A 21,393-nucleotide genomic window follows, 5' to 3' on the forward strand; every position below is an offset into this window, starting at 1 on the left:
GAAAACTACTCCCTCTGGAGGAAGGTCGGGTCTTGGACCTAATCCTTTCCACCAGTGAGGTGTGTGGAAGTGCACAACTCACTCATTCAGAACCTTTTATGCTTTCAGTAAGACTTTTTGAACACATAGTAAATGCAATATTTAAAATGCATTACTTCTGACATAACTGTTTGTTGTTGATAGGCAAGTCCTATTTTGGCTTGCTTGTAAGGCTTGGAATTCTCAGTTTGTAAAAAGGAAGGCGGTTTTTTGTTTTTGTTTTTGTGAGGAAGATTGTCACTGAGCAAATATCTGTGCCAATCTTCCTCTTAAAGGGCAGAAATTAGGTTTTATTTTTGTTTCTCTTGGAATGCATTACATTTTTCCAAAGTGTGATGAAATTAACCCTTGAAGAAACCCGATCTATCTCATTACTATCTTATATCTGTAAAATTCTCTACAAACTGCTTTTACAGTAAAAGTTGAGTAAGTTTCCAAAGAATCAGCTGTTGGTAAAGAAGGGTGTCTTTGCATTCCCTCTTAAACAGGAAGAGCTAGCTAGGATAATTTATTTACATCCTACGGACTTTGCTGCTAAGGTTAACAGAGCTAAAAAAAAAAAAAAGTCCCAAGCAAGTGTGCCAATCCTGAAACACCATGTTCTAGCTAAAGGGACTTAATTTCCCCACCCGTGGTCCACACTCACCTCTGTCCCTGCTGTGGGTTGTGCCTTTCCCCTCTCTGTCCGTGAAATCCTACCTCAGATGCAACCATGTCCATCTACCCACCCAAAGTCTCTTCCTCCCTTGTCAGCTAGTAAATTCTTCCTCGCTCACATGCTTGCTCTCCTTTGTCTGATTACATGCTCTTCGAGGAAGGAACTGATCTGACCTTCGCAGGGGCCTTTGATTGCTCATCAAAGGCACTCAGTATTTTGAATAAAAGAGGAAACCCCTCAAGACCAAAGCATATTAAAGAATTGCTCAAATACAACTTAACTTTAACATTTTATTTTGTGTAAAAAAGGGCAAATTTAGTGAATTATTTTCATCTTGTACACAAAGTTATAATTTTAATGCTTTTCACATCCATGCTGAAAATTTGCCATTTGGTAAAAATGAAAGGAACATAAAGTTCTCCGAAGGAATTTTTCACGCCATTATATACACTTCATGAGAAAGTTTCAAATACTTTCTCAATGATCACAAGTTACCAAGAAAATAAAAGATTAAATTTGTACAGATATTGATCTATATATCAAATACATACAGAAATGATGTAAAAACCTTATGCAGTTTACTTTGACCTCTGTCCTCAAAAGATTTGCCCAGGGACAGATGCTTTTCTTTTGTACAAATGATTGTGGCTTTATTTAAAATATGAAAATCAAAGGAAGAAACCCAGTTTAATCACAGTATTTTTAAAATCCCTTCCCAATAGTAAAGGATCATTACCAAATATATAGCACCATAATACAAATATTGATGGGAGAGGGTATTCACATCACGCAAAATTAATAATAATAAAAACAAACAAACACTGAAAACCCGTGTTAGTATCCGTAGAAGAAGTTGTTGATAACAGCTTTAGCTTTCCTCATACACAGCAAGGAAAAGGTTAAAGAGTTTAAACTACGAAAAATCTCCAAATAATCCTAACGGGAAAAAAATCAAAACAAACCCAAGGTCAGCAGTACACTTAGAACCGGAGAAGAGCAGGGGGCTATTGAGTTGTACAATTGGAGTTATGGCTAAGACGTACATCTCCTCTGCAGTAACTTCTGTTCTGTTCAGCAGCAGGAGGAGCTGGAGTCTGAACAATGAAGAGGGCTTCAGATTGTGTTTAGACTGGAGGAAGTCCTTACCAACCTTTAACTAGTGGTCATGGGATTGAGACAGGAAACACTCTATGAACAGATGGGAAATCTGGAAACTCTCAGAGCCTGGTTTTGCTACAGAACTGGAAGCTTATAAAACCTGGCTACAAATGAGCATTTCACAGAACTAATTACCAGGCTCCAAGTCAAATCCCTCCTGGTTTATTCAGTTCCCCAGAGAGCCTTTAGGCCCAAAGCATTGGTAGGCACGCCATACAACTGGCTTCTTGTGCCCATGTCATGAAATCAGAGTCCTGGGTTTAGTTCAATGAGCCTGAGAATAAAGATTGTTGTAACCTTTGCTTTGGAAGTCTTCTAGGCTTGAAGTTTATGGGAAGATTCTTACAAGTTAAAGATTTGGGAAGTGTGAGGATGTCACATTTACAGTAGGTCCCTCTCAGTAATATTGTTTAAGATAAATATCCAGTAATTTAACAGCTGAGTTCACATATATTTGAGACATGAGAATCAACTTGGCGTTGATATAATCTGCATTTATGCCCCTAAAGAGTCAGTATTAAGAAATGTTGACATGCGATTCCATACATTCTTACACTATAAAGTAACAAATTTTACTTCCAGTAGCAACTACAAAACCTTATGTTATTAACCCCTCTTGCATAGAATGAGGTAAACCTGTGCGTATTACCAATGCTATTATTCCCAAAAGTAGAGCAATATTTTAGAAAATAAATTGCTGGTTTTTAACGTTCTATGCATTTTAAAATTCAAACAAAAATCTTACCTAAAATGGTCTCCTGGGGCTTTCCATGAACATTTTTTAAAGCATTCCATAGGCTGAAGGACTGTAGAGGTTAATCATTTTGATTAATTTCTAATTAGCCCTCCCTATATTCCAGAGGAGATGGTCAATATTACCACTCTGAAGAGGCCAGGCTAAGACCCAGAAGCACTTCGAGAACAGATGCAATTAATTCCTGAGAGTTTAGTTTATGAACCTCACTGGTAAACGCTAGAGCTCTCATTCAGTCACAACTCAGAAAGTTAGAAAATGCAGAGAACAAACCTTTCACCAATTTATCCTTCTATCTTTGTTTTTAAAGGAAGCCATGTGAATTTCAAAATAGGGAATGTTCAAAATGGTCCAAATTGGTTATTACTGTTAAAATTAATTCTGAATACAATCAAAGACAATTCATACTATATATATATATATATACACGGAATTTTAAGAAAATTAAATTCTCTTTCAAATTAGTTTTCTAACAAATCCAGGATAGTTAAAAGCAAAGCTGGAATGATTTTGAAATCGAAACTTATTTTGCCTTTAAACAACTGTTCATTTGATTCTTGTGGTAATACAGAACATCTGTTTCGGGGTGTGGTTCTATCAAGTATTATCTCACAGTCTGAGGGAAATGGCAGAGAACTGATCAGAATCCCGTTTGTGGGGTATTTTTTGGTAAGGAAAATAAAAGAAACTTAGGACAATATTGCATTTCTCCCCAACCCCTCACTATGTAGACTGAGATCCTGTGTATCTTGTCAACCATTCCAGTTTAACACTTTAGTGTTAGGATAATTTTAATCATTTTTTTAATTAAAAGAGAACATATAAAAGTATCCAGAGTTCTTCCAGTTTCATATAGAACTCCAAATACATTTTCACAGAATGAAAAACATTTCTGTACAAACATTTAAAATGGGCTGCAAGAAAGGCGAACAAGCAGAACTGACTACCCCTTCGTGACCTCTGTGGTGAAGAACCCTGCAGGAGGGTTCATTGCATATTTCTGCAGCAAAGGAAGCTGGAGATGTGACTGGCCTAACTTTGAAAATCCCAAAATCTCCCAACAGGTACCAAGAAGGTTCATTTGTAATGACAGTTCATTTGCATTTACAACTATATCCTTCTTAAATCATTTCCTTCAATCCTGCTACCTAAACTTTAATCTTACCAAAAAAGTTAGAATTTCAGTTCTTGTTAACAATGCACATAAATCCAAACTTGGAAAATATTACAAAATTCTTTCAAAAGCTTCAAATACAACACAAAAATTGTCCATCTTTATAAATTGAAAAATTTCCCCCCACGACTAAAATAGTTTCCCCACCCACCTGAAAAATCTGGAACTGAAATTTTCTATGTTTAGCAAAATGTCCCAGTGGAGTAGCCGCGCTGCACAGCTGGATCGATTAGAAATCAGTCCTGTGTAAAAGGTGTCCCCTCCCGCCCGCAGGTTCTGAGCCATCTCATGGCTCTTGCTTGATGTAGAAGTTGGCAGAGCCATTGCTTTCCTGATCAGAGGCTCCTTGCAGGAAATTATAATCCTCTCCGTCTATCAACTCCTCCTTCAGCTGCAATGTGGTCACTGCGTGGAAGAGAGAAAGAGTTGATAAGCCTCGCTGGAATATTCACATTGCTCTTAATCTTCACATTCGTCCAGCCTCACAGTTAATAAGACGACTTCTTTTCTTTAATAACTCTTAAAATTACCCCCCTGAAGTATGAGCATTTAATTAATTTTAATTTTCAAAGTATATCAGCAGTCAAAGAAAGACCCAAAAAGGAATAATACTGCATCCTGGACACTGCACGATGAACATCTTCAATGAAATGCTCAAGGCAACAGTGCTCACTAATCTGACTAATTCGAATTGTTCTTATGATCAAGTATTCACTTTTATGTCAATGTCTATACAAACAATGACATATTTCTTGCATGGTTCTGCATTATAATATTTAATAAGTAACAATGCCATAAATATGACTTTAATATAATGCTATTATCATCTCCAAGGAGTACCTTTACTAAAAAGACTCCCTGCAGGAAAAAGGTATAAATCTGATATTAAATAATATTAAAATATTATAAACAGTATAAAAGGTTATCTATAATATGAATATTACTTATATAAATTATTTATAAAAATAACAAATCTGAGATTAGATAAATACCTATATTAAAAGTAAAATCATGGAAAACTTCAGTAATCACTTTAGGCAAAATAAAAATTTATTGACATCATCAACATGAAATCATTGGTGCAAAATGGCTAATATTACCAATGGGATCACATAACAGAGGTACTGCCTGAGTTCTTATCTGATGACTTCTTTTTATTTTTTATTTTGCTGAGAAAGATTCACCTTGGGCTAATATCTGTTGCCAATCTTCCTCTTTTTTGCTTGAGGAAGATTCGCCCTGAGCTAACATCTGTGCCAATCTTCCTCTATTTTTACGTGGGTTGCCACCTCAGTATGGCCTCTGATGAGTGGTGTAGGTTTGGGCCCAGGAACCAAAGTGGAGTGCACTGAACTTAACCACTAGGCCACTGGGGCTGGCCCTGATGACTTCTTTTTAATGAAAACAAACCAACAGTGTAAGCAGTCCTCAATGTATGAATAGGTCACGTTCCCAAATGTCTTTATTTCTACACACAACTGTTTTTCAGTTTCCAATATTTTCAGTGGGGTTTTGGTTTCTGTGTAGCCACTAAAGTCACACTAGCCAGAATTCCTAGTGACCAGAGGGCCCTTTCTAACACCTGGGCAAAGATGAAGAGAAAGAAGAATTTTTTCTTTGCTAGGCTCAACACTGGTCTTAGACAAAAATTTTAGGCCAAGTTTAATTCTGAGATTTTCTCTCTTTTTACAAACCCCTCTTGTTACTGCCCCTCAACACAACTACCCAGGAACTTCACAGGGCCCTAAATCCTTACCCTGAAGCCTACCCTCCACCTCCTACAGAGCTCCTCCAAAAAATTCATCGCTACTCTTCTAAGGAAAATGATCTCAGCTAGGTGTTTAAAACTGGGCTTACTAACTACCAACCTCTCAGAGATGTGTTTGGTTACTGTTTAACCAAAATTGAGTTGGTGAAGTTTCAAATAACGTAAAGAACGGGTGATCTGGAATGCTAACACACTCACTGGAATCTAATCCCATGGTGAGAAGTGCTGACGTTCTTCTCCAACTTTTCAGCACACACAGGTCTGCTAAAGCAGAGGTCACAAACTCTGCTTCCCCCCTCACCTGTGCCCTATGGTTCTTTTAAAATTTGATGGGATATTTTGAAACAAGAGATTTCAGATAAAAAACTGAAAAGTAGGGAGACTTGGCCACATGAGACTAGCGTTCTTGAAGGGCTGTGACCAGTGGGAATGGACTGGCTGCTACATGTTTTATCTGGGCAGCCTGAGGCCTCCTTCCGCCAGTGCTGGCCACAGGTAGGTATGGACGTGCATACAAGGTGTGACTCACACTCTTGCTGGCTGTGTCGCTCACTGAGGTAACCCTCTTGCTTCCTGAAGACACTGGCTCCAAATAAAAGGTAAGAGTTTTTTCTTCCATGATGGATCTTTTCATTATAATTAGTGAGAGGATGCACACAGTCGGCCCTCCATATCCGAGGGTTCCACATCTGCAGATAAGAAGGGCTGACTATGGGATTTGAGCATCCTTGAATTTTAGTATCCAAGGGGGGTCCTGGAACCAAGCCCCCATGGATATCAAGGGATGATTATATGTGGAATGTAAATTGGGAACTGCTCATACAGAAAAAAATGTCAATTTACAAGGAGAATTAGGACTCAAAGTATTTAGATGAGTGGTAAACCAATTAAGTTTTCATTGAAGCAGTAACTCGACAGTGTCACCAAGTGCAACAATATTAAAATGGGTACAGCTTTAAAGTCAAATAGTGCAATCACAGAGAAATGCTTCATGTCTTGATTTTAGTTATAAAAGATTAGTTTCAAAAATAATGGTCTTTGACATCTTATTTAGTAATTTACAGAATAATCTTTTGAGAGATGCCAATTCATTTTATTTTACCTTGGTACTTGTTTTGGTAAATGGTGGTAAAAAACTTTAATAGCCCAAAGACAGAAAAGCGAATACACTACGCCTATAATAATAGAAAACAAACCAATTGGGTGGTTGAAAGGTAAAGCCAACAAGACCGTGCGGTTCTTCCTTTCCTGTAATAATCACTGAGTATAATGAAAATGCGTTTATGGAGAACGACATCTAGTATAGAATGGTTATCCTTCAAATCCAACCAACATGCATTAATAGTTAAGGACATTTGAACAATACCATGAAAATAAACCCATGGAAAAGAAAAAAACCCCAAGTTTCATTAAAGGTGCAGTACCCACAATAAAAGGTTGATTAAAACAACATCTTGTTATATGATGACCAGATGGCTAAACGAATGAGAAAAGAATTACTTCAAGACCAAACATGTTCCATTCAAACGGATGCCTGTTTTCCGTTTTTGAAAGGTAAGCTGAGATTCTACAGCACATCCTGAAGCCGTTCGCATTTACTGTTAACAACCAATTTCTGGATTATGCTTCTACTTGTGTTAAAATATGGAAACAATGTGATTAAAAAAAGTAACTCAAGAAAAGGTGAAACATTCATTCAGATGCGTAATGTTTTAATGCAAAGTTTCACTGTTTTCATGGAACCTAAAATAAAACCTAGATGATATCGTCACACTAGTCATCTCTCCTTACCAGGCCTTATTCTCAATGAATGATGGATGAAATAAAATTGATCCTGTGCCTGAATGTCACTTTCTACGCAAATGTATTTTCTTGGCTCCACTTAAGGAAGTCACTTTGCTGACTCGAATCACTAACATTTCAGGAGATAAACTAACGGAAATCAGGTTCCTAGCTAGAAGCCCATCAATAAGAAACTCTCTCAATAGCTAATCAAACTGTACCTTTCAGATAGTTAAGACAGCAACGTGGTCCCTACAGAGTCTCACCAGAGTAAAACCACACCAAGTCTCACAACAGTGCCCCCAGCTCAGACAACTCTCCAGATACTGGTGGGAGAAGGAAGTCACTTAGGCGGCCTGTGGTTTCCATCCTCGAAGTCAAGTTCTGTTTTACATCAATCAGTAACCTCTCACAAAACAGGACATGCCTTCAAAATCAGTCTAATGCTTAAACAAAATACATCTAAAATCTGATAAAAATTCAAATAGATTCAGAGCTCACAATAGCCATAATTAATTACTTAGGTTCAAGAAGACACAGACTATTTCATAAATAACAAGTACAAAAGGGAAAAAAAGAGACAAACCAGAAAAGAAACTGATATGCTCTTTAGATAGATTTGAAGGTTTTTCCATTAAAGAGCAGAGAAACTTGGATTTGCAGTCCTAATCTTTTACACAAAAGAAGTACTGTGATTTCCTCTGGATATAAGGATATCAGAGTGATCTTCAGAGAAAGCAACTGGGAAGGGTCAAGATGACCAATACAGTGTTAGGGAGGCAAAGTTAAAGAACACATCCAAAAATGGCACAAAACCCCAAAAAACCAAAAAGGGCCGATGATAACTTCAGGTGCAAAAATATTAGCAAACAGTCAAATGAGAAGAAACAGAGCTAGGTAGGCACTAAGTCCCATCAGGGTTTTCAACAAACAGAAGACATTTTAAAGAATGCTGCTTAGATAAAAACAATTTAGTTTAAAAGCAATAGTTAGGATACGGCAAAATATATGTTAAGGAAGGTACAACTTTGACTTTGAAGCTATCTGATCTGCACTCACGTCTATAGTTCATCATGCGCAAGTGAAACTTTCTGACGTCCTATAATAATATGTTTCTTCTTAACAATTACAAAGGGCAAAACCATTTGCAGGTCTTCCTTACAATCTACTAGCTTGGCCTAACCAATCAAACTCAAATTAAATGTCATTAACCTAATTAATCACTGTACACACATAAACATGAAATTATGGAAATTTCATTCAAATTCAACAACAGAATTATACAGGTATTTTATTTCCAACTCCATATTATTCAAGTTGATATTACTCAACTAAGATTGTGGTAAATGTTACTACCAGAACCAAAATTACACTGGAACACAAAACACATCCTTTCTAATGAATGAGACACTCTGGAATGCTATGAACAAAGCTTTATCTTTGGATCTGATTAATCAAGTTGATCCCTAATGGCGCGTTTCTCCCCCAGTCAAGTTACAAAGAATTCTGCAATGAAAAATGTTCAACTATTTTAATGAAACCATGAAATAATACAAGTTGTTTCACAACTCTATCAACTGAAATTATAGCTTTACCATATTTTGAAGCTCACAATTGGTTTCTAACAATATAAAATCCTTCCCTCATGATTCATCCTAGTGAAGTGATTACCAAGGACTAGTGAAAATGGATTTTTTAGTTGAAAGAAAAAGAAAATTTAATGAGTCAGCGTCTGTCATGACAGACCATGCTTTGTCTCCCACCACCCTATCCAGACCTTCACCCTCTGTGGTACCTGAGGCGCTGATGGGACTAATTACCTGTTTTGAGGCTGGGACTGAACTCTCGGCTAGTGCTGGGAGGTGGGAAGGCCTCCGGGGCTGTCTGTGCTGGAAGGGTTCGATATGGAGGAGGAGTCAACTCTTCGTCACCAGAGAAGCTCCTCCGCACCCCACCTGTCATGGGCAGGCTTGACAAACTGACAGGCTTCTTCCCAATTGGCATCTTCCTCTCTAAATATCAAGTCAAACTAAAGTAAGCTTTTACTTACATGCGTGGTAAGAAAAGTGCATTATCTAAGTAGGAGAGGTTGTGTTGCATAGGATACTCTGAGAAGAGAACCAACTATGCAAGGTTTGTATTTCTGAAAGACAGGGGTGAGTGACTGTGTGTTTGGGTGTGTGTGTAGGAGTGGATGATGGGGAAGATTATTTCTAGTCCCCGAGTCTGGTAATCCTAGGTCCTGACTCTCAAATAAATTTAAAACAAAACAAAGCAAAATGAACTACAGAGAGCATTTAGCGCGGAGAATAGAATAGCTGGCTAATTTCCTTCAAGAAAATTTTAGCTTCAGGAAGGTTGAAAATCCAATGGAAGAGAGACAGGGTTTTAAAACCCTACTTGTAGGTAGCATTTCATTGCCCATATAAAGCCAAACACTGGCCTTCAGGGAGAAATCAGTTTAATAAATGTATTACCTGGGTGACAGGTACTGATAGGCAATGTGCTCCCCTAACTTTGGTTTTATAATCCACTCCTTTAGAAAGCACTTATAATTCTTATTCTGAAAAGCATTTTTAAAATTTAAAGCTTGTTGCCTGCAAGTTCTTAATCTAACGTCTTTTGAAACACCCTCGTTATAGTTCATAAGCAAACAGAAGCCTTCGAAGAAATACAATGCTTTCAGCACCAAGAAAAAGAATACTCCAAACTTTGCAAATATGAACCACCAGGCATACTGCATGAATCAGGTTGAAAGCTGAAGGATACTTACATATCCTTGAACTATAAATTACATCTCTTTTCTTCCAGAGTAGACAAATGACCCAGGCAAGAGCAATCAGAAATTATGCTTTGCAAAAACAGGACTAAAAGACAAATCTAAGTCAGACAGTATTCCTATGTAAAACAATCTGGAAACCAAGCTACTAGTGAGTACATATTCAACTCTCAACTGCGAGACCAAAATCATGTGTAGCAATCACTGAGACTTTTTCTAATGTACTATACACTGAGAAGTAAAAATGCAAGGAGAATCTCGACTTTTCTAGTACTCACTCAAATAGCCCCTGAAGATGGTACGGAAATTAGTGCTGGCTTTCCTGTTCTAGAAATTTCTGCTCTAAAATGACTAATCCTTGAGAAAAAAGGCTTTCGAAATTGGACAGATCACATGCACACAACAGTCTATATCATCCTCTTGGCAGAACATTCCTCTTACTTTTCAAAAGCACTCACTATGCCTTTACAGCATGAACACAGCTCAGCGGAAAACAAGCTAAAACAATGAAGCCAATCAACCGTCTACGTCTGTAAGAAAGGAGTATACCAAAGAACACACTGACGGATGACTTTCGGCACAAAAAGACCAAAGAGCTATAAGAGGAAACAACAGGGCCAGCATGTAATCCCCTGTAGGCAAACTTAAAAACAGATAAAGGTTTGGTGGCCTATCTGCTATTGATATAAATCTGCAAGCAATGACTTAGGTTTCTGGACCCCAAATTCTTTCATATTTGGGTAAGTTTTGTGGGAAAAATGTCTACCTAATAAACTATCAGCTGAGTAATATATAAAAAAATAAACGGAGTAGACAGTACCCCTACAATGAAGACTGCTTCTTCTTCAACCACTATAATTCCTTATTCTCAATTCCAAAATTCAAAGACTTTTGGGAAACTTCAGCAAAACCAGACCTCACTTGGTGATACTATTTATAATCTTTATTTGACCCATTTAATGTAAATATTTATATATAGTTTGCTTCAGAAAATGCTCCAGAGTCTTCGAGGGGTGTTCCATAATATATGCTACACGGATTGTACTTCTTTTCTGAAATCTGAAAAATTCTAATTCTGAACACATCTGGCCCCAGTGGTTTTTAATAAGGGACTGTGGGTCCATAGTTCTCTTCCTTTCTATGTCCAAAGGACAATTTAAAGAGATGATGTCATTATATTAAGAGCTATTACAATGGTACTATTAAAGAACACATTACATTTATAGCTAAATTCATTTTTCCAGGTAATCCAGAAATCTGGTAATGTTAAACATCACTAAAAACTAAGGGTACTGATATTATCACTTCATTAATTTCATATTTCTTCCCTTGTCCCTAGCACATTAATTTAGAATCATTAGACCCCATAAGCCAGAAACAAACCCTGCAAGAGTCACACTGAGGGAAGCATGTGAATATTCAATACTCAGAAATTAGTTCCAAAATGTATACATCATATAGCCACTAATAAAATACATTCATAATTCACTATCTTGGAAAGAAAACCCTGAAATCTCAAAGTCTTGTCCAACAGAAAGTGAGAAGACAGGCTAAAGCAGCCTATGCTAGTCAACCTTACAGAAAGCTTAGTCATCATGTCTGCTAAGATTAGTCAGTGACAAAGTTCCCATGTGAATTCTCCTAATCATTTCCAGATAAATGGGAACTCGCTTTGATCTGCCTGGTCTGGCAATGCTCTCCACAGTTCTTTTAGGTGACTATCAAACCTGGCAAGCAGCTAGTAGGAAAAATCATTCTGAGCCTATGAGAGGCTTAGGCCCATAACATGAAAGGGGGTGCGAGACCGGCCTGAAGGGTATCACTGTTGTGAGGCTGACTTGGGTTTCCCACTCGGAGGAAACTAAAGCACCAGCACAGGGGCTGGGAGAGGTTTTCAGTTCCCCAGTGAGAAAATGATCAACAGATAACTATATTCAGAAAGGCAAGGGGATATTTAATTCTGTGTGCTGCTTCCATCTCTTGGTTGTTAATGAGAGATTAGCACTTATTTGAACATATGGCAAATCAGCCGGAAAAATCTGTTTTAGTTCTCAAATGCACTGTTTACTTTGAAAAATATCTTTATATAAAAATAATCTTATCACAGAAGGAAATATTCCATAAGTTTCCTAAGAGAAAAAACTGTGGCTTTTGATGGTAAGGAAAAAAGATTTTAAAGAATCAAATAGAGCTGTCAATATATTTAATGTTATTTTAGCTATTAATGCCAATAATCATTCATTGTAAGGTAAAATATAATATAGAAAGCATATTTAGAAAAGTTTTCTGAGCCTGACTTTGTTAGCCATCAACTTGAATTTCTTAGAAGTAACATTCTAGAGAGTTTTTATATATAAGAAGGATAGGGTTATTAGGCTCTGAGTCTACTGTAAGCATCAAGCATCTTCTTTTTAAATTTGTTTAATAAAAAAGGTTTTAAAAAAAGAATTTACATATTCTTTTACATATTACCTTGAGAATCATTTATGGACTGTTCTTTACCGTATGTGTTGAATATTATGGTGATCATTTTTCCTGTCAATCAGAATATAAGCATTTCTCATTACTGAAAAGGTTTGCCTTTTATGGCATACTGCACCTTTAAGCATAATACCTAACGCACAGTCATCAGCTCTCACAAGGGATATCATTTTCTGTGCGAGAATACCGTGACCCCAATTGGTTAGCAACTTAGGAAATGTATTAAACACCACGTGGTGACCCACTTTTCTTATGTCCTTTGTACTGCTGGGACTTAGCCTTTTTCTTCTGTTTTGATGAACCTGACTGGCTTTCTCTTGATGCTGAAAAATAAAAGGGAAAATTGGTACCAGATAACTGCTTACAACTCTAGACACAACTTAGATGAGCTATTTTTACCAAGACCACTATGCTTACAGAAGTACATGATACTGTGAAAACAAGGGTACTTGCTCCTGCAAAACCATACACCTCAGTACCAGACAGAATGCACTACTGATTCATAAGTACTTATATACCAATACATTTTTAGCCTTTAATTTTAAGCTCATTAAAATAAGTCTAATTTGGTGAGTGCTCTTACTGTTGTGTTTCTATAGTCATTATGTAACTGACTATTGAGTTCACACTGCCATGGTACACAGGGTCTCATTCTGTGATATTGTTGTTGAGTCTTAAGATCTTACCTGGCAACCAATCAGACATAGGTATATTCTTGTCCTGTGAGCTCACAAGATGATTTATGTGAGACAGTCCTCTGGAGAATTGCTGATTTTTACAAAAGGACACCTTTTCTGTATACCAACTTACACTGTGATGCTGGAGGCTGTAGTTGATATCCAGTTAATTGACACCACCCTACAGGATAGAGGTCAGGGGACTCACAGTCTACCCACTGATCATACTCTTCTTCCCATCCATCAAAATGTATCCTCAAGAGACGGTGAATAATTCGAGTTACTGTGGCTACACATATTAATCGTGGCTCCATGAGATCTACTGCTTCTAGTTTCATTCCTACACGAAATCCGTGATTTGGAACATCCTGACATGGAGAAGCAAAACATTAGCAACGGTGAAAAGAAGAATGCATAACTCCACTATCACTAAGAAAGAAAAAAATAAGCAATGTAACAAACCAAAAAATACCAAATAATTCTTTAATAACTGAAACATATAAGGTGAAGCACTTAAAAACTAGTTAGGAAATGTATTCATTTCTATTTTACTCAGATTAAAAAGGAAACAAAGTGTGAAAACAAGTTTCAATTCCTAGGTAAATACTTACATTGCTTTATTACTATATATTTGCTTATATTAATGTCCATTAAGAAATTCTAATATAAGACAAAGACATTTTGATCAACAATTTGCCTTTGTGAGGCATCAAAAAAAATTCCACATGATTATTATGATATAATTTAAATTTACCTTATTAAATAGTTTTACTGGTGCTGCAATGGAGCCAGTTTCCCTGAGGTAGTCAAACCATTTAAAAGGAAGTTTTGTATAACCTGGAACACACAACTGGTTTAAGTAGCAGTTCACTTAAAATTAGCATAAAATTAAAATGTAGGTTAAAAAAAGTGAGTACAGACGAAATCTCAGATTTTAGGTTATACGATAAACTTTTAACTCAAGCTCTAGTACCGTTGAGTGCAATAACTTCTCGATGTTATAAGGATTTCCCATTTTTAGACAGACACAGGTGTACCAACTAGTCCTAATGCATAAGTGACTCTCCTCTCCTCTGTCTACCACAAGAATGATAGACTTTCTTTTTCCAACCCCTGGTTTAGAATAGTCTAGTATTTTACATTTTGCAGTGATATTTTTCTTCTTTGCAAGAAAGAAAACTGGCTGGGCAAATACTATTTTTATAGACCTTTTAGCTTCTCCCCCTTCTTTTCTTAAGAGAAAAACTCAAGGCTGAGATATTGAAATTAGGAAAGTCACAGGTTAAGCCATGAGAGCTATTTAAGGGTATGCCTTCTTTTAAAAAGCCACATGGTAATCTGAAGATGTAAACTTGCTTTCCCCTCAAAGGCTAAAATATCTATTTTTACAAAAAGTTTATGTATGCAACAGCTCATTAAGCCTACGCCATCATTTCGAAAGAGCTTAAAAATACCAATTCATATAAAATGCACAGATGCTTAGGAAAAATTCTATACAAATGTAGTTTATTAAGGCTAGCTGAAATACAGTGCTCTATGTTTTTAGAACATATGTTTATATACACATAAATGGGTATGTTTATATATACATATAGACACATATATATCCACACCAACAAGAAATCTAGGGCTTTGTTAAATGTTGTAAACAGATACCATGTAAAAAGAAAACAAGGATGAAAACCCAGTATATATATACATTAGGATGAAGTACCTCTGGGTGGAGTAAGTTCAATCATGTTAATTTCACAGAAACCAACAGGGAAAATAGAAGGGGAGGTTGCATGATAACAGAACCAGTCAGATCCATCTGCTGCTTCTGAGCCATCGATCCCAATCATCAGGAATCCATCAGCCAGCACCTTTTAAATTAAGAGAATTCCAAGTATTTGAAATTAGATATCGCTATTATAAAAATGATCCTTTAAGTTGACGTTCTAAAAGAAAGGAAAATCTATTACATAAAGGTCTCTTAAAAGTGAAAAATGCTTCTTTATCGAATTATTTTAAATAATGGAAATTAAAACGAAAAATCTATTAAATTAGTAAATTCTAGTGTGTACAAGAAACAAAAGCAGGGTTACAGAGAAGCGACTGCAGAGGTCTAGGAAAGAGTGCCTGTGCCCACGGCTAAGGCTGCCTGCTGCTGTGGCTTCAGGAAATTGGGCTGAGCGCTCTGCTCTTTTATAATTTCACTATCTAGCCTTGGCGAGGCTCTAAATCCTGCTCAGTAGTAACTTCACTTCTTTCCTTCTCATTTATCACATAGAGTATTTTTCCCAAACCTTTTCCACCTTCTTCAAGCTTCAACTTTACCTCTCTCATGCTAGAGATAACCATGCTCCTCCACAACAGAAACTATGTTAGGGTCCTCACATTCCTTCCTTCACACCTTAGATTGCTGTAAAAAGTAGTCCTTTCCCTGTGCCTCCCTCACACCCACGACAAACTTCTCTGTCTTGTCCTATTACCACTGGTACCTTGCTTCAAAAACACCATCTCTTGTACTCCAATGTCTCCCAATTTCTATTATATCAACAATACTTAAAAGTATTCTATTTGAAACAGTTCACACTTACAGGAAAGGTACAAGAACAGTACAATGAACTCCTACATACAGCTCACCCGGAGACCAATTCAAGTTGTATACTATGTAACTCCTTGCAGTCGGATTTCTGTCCTTACCATTGAACTGCTAAATTTGCCAATGATCTCCCAGTTTGTCACATCTGGTGTCTTTTTCCCAACATTTCCCCTCTTCAAACTCCAGCTTCCCTGCAGTATCCGGTATCTGTTGACTATTCTTAACTTCTGGAAACATCTTCTCCTGATTCTCATTACATTACAGCCTAGTGATCAATCTGCTCACCTCTCTGATCATTCCTTACACATTTCTTTTGGTGGCTGCCCTTTCACTGCCAAACCTTAAGTTTCTGATTTTGGCCTTTTCTTTCTGTCTGGTGATGTCATCCATCCAGGGCTTCAAAAATCAATCCTATGCCAACAATTTTTCAAGTTTTATCAGGAGTTTGTCTCCCTTCCATGTCCCGAGCCTGCATTCTACCTGCAGGCTGAACATATTATAGTACAGGGCGTCAAACCAACAACTGCTTCTCTTATTCCTTCAAAGGTAATGAATCACCAGGTCCTACAACTTCTCCTACACATCCAGTCCCTTGGTCCTTGCCATTAACTCTGTCCCCACTATCTTGTTTGATACCATTCCTTTTGGCCTTCCTCTATGGACATCTCTCTCTTACACAGTTTAACCTTCCCTGGGTAGGACCTCTGTTCATGCCAGAAACCTTTACCAACTTACCTTGTTTAACCAAGAAAGCTCAGAGGGCCTGACCAAGCATTCAAAACCTGCACTACCTGTTCCACATTATCTTTCAGTCTCTGCCCGCAAGTTCCTTTCTCCTACTTATTTCTACTCTATTGGATATGTACAGTAACTTTCTCTTCAAGCTTAACAGCTTTGCCTAAGACCTCTGGAAAGGACTGCACCCACTCACGTGGCAGTCCTTTCTCCCTTTCTAAAAAGAACTGACTGGACCAAGGTAGCTAACCTTCAGGGGACCAAGCTAAAGACTAGGGTCAGCTATTTAGATTCTCTCTCAGTAATTAGAATGAACAGACACAGAGACTGTTGTCAAGCCATGGGTTGGACCTGGAACTGAAAGGCTGTGATACAGAATAGGGCTAGGGCCCACCATGTGCAGACTGAGTGAATGAGCAAGACACAATTGAGAAAGAGGAAAGGAAAAGTGGCACAGACTCAGAGTAGAGAAGAGATGGGACAAAGAGGACCCTGAGAGGTGGAGAGACTAACACTGGGTTTATGTCTTTCCAGTTCTCATCTGTGTCCTCGCATGTCTGTGAGACTGCCCACTGTGGAACCATCCTAGAGCTAACTTTAGTGTGTTTCTGTTCCTTATAAACAGAAAGCCTTGCCTAGAATAGCCAATGCAACAGGTGTGATGAGTACTGCATGTGAACTACCTGCCATCCTAAATGTGGCCTGTACTTTCCTATCTTGATGCTTTTGTGCACATTCTCTTCCCATGGCACAGTTTCCTCCTGCATCTCTGCTGGGCCTCATTCTTCCCATCCTTCAAGATGTTTTCAAATATTCTGTCCACTATAGAGCTTTCCCTGCCTCCTCTGAGAAGATGTGATCTCTCCTTTATTTGCAATCCAACAGTACTTTGTACCTTTCTTAAGTCACAGTTAATCTTGTATTAAACTTATTTTTATACATCTTACCTTGCTCTACAAGACTGTAAGCTTTTTAGAGTCCAAACAAACCTAGCATGGCAAGCATCAACTAAGAACTTCCTGAACGAAGTATGACCTACTCACTGGGTACTTCATCTTCATCGCACACAACAGACATTCTTTTGAGTCTCCAGGTGATTCTCAAGTACTTCGATGGTTAAGAACCACTGATCCAGAATCTACTTACGTAAAGCTGTAACTTAAATTGTGATGCGCATTTCAACACAGTTTAAAATCTTAAGCCCAAAGAATTTAAAACAGTTATGAAGGCTGCCATGTCCCAGGCACCTACATTCAAGGTCTCACAGTTAGACATGACTGACTCAAATTCTTGTCTTCCTCTGTACCTGACTAATGATCAGAACCACCTGGAGACACAAAAGAATGTCAACACTAGGGCCCCAACCCAGATGGATTGAATCAGAATACCGGGGTAAGAAGCCTGGTCACCAGCATTTCTTTAAGTTCTCCAGGGGATTTTGTTGCCTGCTGAGAAATGAGAACCACTCTTCTAGATCTTCTCAGAAAAGCAGTTTTAGAAGAGAGGAAAAAGAGAAAAGAATGAAGCGCCACCAAAAGAAAGAAAAAGGCACAAAAAGGAAACACAGGAAACCGAAGATAAACTTGGCTTCCCGACAATTCTGTGCTGGACTAGCTTTGAGCAAGAGGTAACTTAAATAAACGTTGTTCCTCTAACTTAGGATATACTTCTGTAAATAAAGGGAGCAGACTCAAGATGACCATCTGGACAAGAAGCTATAGAAAAAGAGAACCTGTGATAAGAGAATTCAAATTTATTTTGAAATTATTAGTAACTTTCTATCCAGTGAGGATCCAGATACACACATTTTATGTCAAAATGAATGTTGGGGCCTCTTTCTCCTACTGCCTTAAACCCAGTTCCTATAACTGCATTTCTATACTTTAAACCTATTCTCTTACCTTTCTAATGGTCGCAACACATATTGTAGAAAGATTTAATGGGTCAATAGCTTCCAATTTCATTCCTTCCTTGAACCATTCCCCACTCTGGTCTACTTCTTTTACCTAAAGAATTACAGGAAAGCACATCAACTGTTACAAATGTTATCATTTTAATAATTAAAATGTTAGCAATCTGAAAAGGTTTACCAGATGAAAATACCAAAAGCCTTCTCCTACCTACCTAATATGAAAACTCAAACTTCCATTAGGGAATAGAGAGAAGTCAGGCAAACAGACAAAATTTTAAGAATAATTACAATCAATAGTTGTGACACCTAAGGATTACACGGTCTTAATTCTTTTAAGTGAACATATGTAATTGTGATTTTCATAATTTTAGGAAAAAAACCCACAACCCTCTTTCAAACCTAATTTACAAATGAGGGTTCTTATAAAAACTTCTTACCTTAGCAAATAAATGTGGTGGTGTATCAAAATGTCCATCCTGTTTCTTTGTAATATCTACAAGGAAAAGTTACACACTAATCTGTCAGCATTTGTGAGAAGACCAAAAACCACGTTTCTTTGAAGGTTTCAAACTCACAAGGTATGTATACTCTAAAACATGGCAAAAATACATGCCTTCTACATTTATGGTGAATAATATTCTTTAATAGTCTTTCTCTCTTCAAAGTACATGTGCTATTAAATACATTCCACCATTGAAAATGCTGGGAATTAGGGAATTACAACTTTAGAAGTATGTCTTAATGTGTTTATGATTAAGTCTAACCACATTTAATCTTGCTATTTTGAGGAAAATTGAATGGAAAAAGAAAGGTTATCCTTAGATCTTTCAAATGGGCTGGATAAGAAAAGTGTAAGGAAACAAATGTAGTCGTGAACAAAAGTGTTATTTTTTAAGTGAGAACAAGTGGAAGGAATATAAAGGAATTAGTTGGGACACTAACATTCTAGTGGGAACCTTCCCTTATTAAGGTAGAATGAGCAGCCCAGACAACTGGAATGCTATTTTTGATCTATGCTATTCTATAGAGAAAAATAACCAAGTAGTACACTTCAGTCTCAATGATAACTTTCAAAAGGAGTTCTTGTGACAGGTGCTTACCAGATCTTTTGAATCGATGGCCTATGCTTCGAGACCAACCAATATGATGGATCAACGGGCTGTGCATATGGCACCAGAAGTCATCTGTTCTATCTTCACTCTCTTCGTACACTAGTCTTAATCTTCCTCCAATTACACTTTCCACCACTGCCACTCGTGTTCGACACAAATGCCTCTTGTCAACCACTTCTACTCTCATGCAGGGTTTGAAAGGATACTGCATACTCTCGGAAACCTTGAAACAAAAGCAGACAAAAACTGTTCAGAATTCATGACAAAGGTCTACAAATAATTTTAATACTGTTCTATTAAAAATACTGAGTACACTCAATATTTAACAGAGGTCATTCTAGCTCACTAAAGCAAAAACTTTGGAGTTACTCCTTTCTTCAGAGCTCTCATTTAACACTGCAGTCCTTTCTAAGGTCCTGTCTTTACCTTTTGTGAGAAATCGGGAGGAAGTGTTTTGGCACCAGTAAGTCGTTTCACTAGAAAAGCTTTCCAGTTTGTATACTTATGCTGAATAGCTAAAACAAAAGAAATAACCAGTTACACTTTGGCAAAGAGCAGAACTGCTTCATAAACTATTTGCTAAAAAAAATAGTCACAAATCTCCCTGCAATTTAGAGTATTAATTAAGATTCTGAAGAAGAGTAACAGAAACAGAGAAAACAAGTATGTCTTGCCAACAAGTAAGGTACTTGAAACCAAAATATAGTATTTTAATTTCTTTATCATCTTAATGTTACTGTGTGTGAAACTGCACTAAAGCACATATATTTAAATTATAGTAAAGGTATAAGCTACTTACTTCTGGGAGGGACAAGAGGTTTTCCACTGGCTGCGCACCAACCAACTGGATGGATATCAGAACCACAAATATTGCACCAGAAGTCCAGACTAGAGTCATTTTCAAATCCTTCATATCTTAAAAGGGCATTGTAACCTGAAACCAACAAATCAATCACCATATAAGAAAATGAAGAGAAATAAAACAGGATATAGCTGCTGGCAGTGGTTGTCACACGTCTGTGCATCTGCAACAGAATCACGAGCAGGGCTTGTTAGACAGACAGAGGGCTGGGCCCCACCCGAGAGGTTCTGGGTTCGAAGGTTTTGGCTGCATCGATAATCTGCATTACTTTCTTTCTTTTTTTTTTTTTAAGACTGGCATCTGAGCTAACATCTGTTGCCAATCTTCTTCTTCTTCCCAAAGCCCCCCAGTACACAGCTGTATATCCTAGCTGTAGGTCCTTCTAGCTCTGCTACATAGGATGCCGCTTTAGCATGGCTTGATGAGCGGTGCCATGTCTGCACCCAGGATTCAAACTGGTGAACCCTGGGCCCAGCCCTAGAATCTGCATTTCTAACAAGTTCCCAGGTGATGCTGGTGCTACTGGCGTATGGATCAAACTTTCTGAGAACCATTTGTACCAGTTTAACTGTTTTCAGAGCATGGCTTCTTCCTTTCAATATATTTTGATTTTATCCACAGCTTCTTAAATTCTAGAAAAGAAATTCTCAGTGAAAACAGGTGTGGGAAAGTCGTACTAGAATATAGTTTTGAAAATAAAGCAAGAACATTGTGGTAAATTAGCAAAACCTTGTCAAATCACAAAAATCTAGTTAAAGTATATTTCAAAGAAACTGCTTTATCCAGCTGACTGGGTGACCAATTATTTTTGGAGAATTTGCATGCTGATACTTTGAGTCTAAATTCTTCTGTTTATTTGGAAATAAGATTCAGAAATGCTAGGTAAAGAAGTTTAATAAACACAAATAAAAGTATGTG

At 37.4% G+C, this 21,393-nt stretch overlaps 1 protein-coding gene across 32 annotated transcripts in view; it reads right to left on the minus strand.

Moving 5' to 3' along the window:
- Positions 1-973: 973 nt before the first annotated feature.
- MBTD1 (mbt domain containing 1) overlaps positions 974-21,393 on the minus strand; it is a 67,555-nt gene continuing 47,135 nt past the window's right edge. For 17 of the 32 annotated variants that reach the window (XM_070560727.1, XM_070560725.1, XM_070560724.1 and 14 more), the window contains 10 exons: positions 20,413-20,547; positions 20,040-20,128; positions 19,602-19,836; positions 18,939-18,994; positions 18,491-18,595; positions 14,985-15,132; positions 14,025-14,107; positions 13,404-13,638; positions 12,839-12,916; positions 3,383-4,188 (listed from right to left, as the gene is read on the minus strand). In XM_070560727.1, the coding sequence (XP_070416828.1) occupies positions 4,070-4,188; positions 12,839-12,916; positions 13,404-13,638; positions 14,025-14,107; positions 14,985-15,132; positions 18,491-18,595; positions 18,939-18,994; positions 19,602-19,836; positions 20,040-20,128; positions 20,413-20,547 (1,283 nt within the window). In that variant the 3' untranslated portion in view covers positions 3,383-4,069. Of the gene's footprint in view, positions 4,189-12,838; positions 12,917-13,279; positions 13,639-14,024; positions 14,108-14,984; positions 15,133-18,490; positions 18,596-18,938; positions 18,995-19,601; positions 19,837-20,039; positions 20,129-20,412; positions 20,548-21,393 lie in introns of all 32 variants that reach the window. The other 15 variants (XM_070560744.1, XM_070560740.1, XM_070560738.1 and 12 more) reach the window with 3 other exon arrangements.

The sequence above is a fragment of the Equus przewalskii genome, chromosome 10 (genome assembly GCF_037783145.1).
Source record: "Equus przewalskii isolate Varuska chromosome 10, EquPr2, whole genome shotgun sequence".
Classification (NCBI taxonomy): domain Eukaryota; kingdom Metazoa; phylum Chordata; class Mammalia; order Perissodactyla; family Equidae; genus Equus; species Equus przewalskii.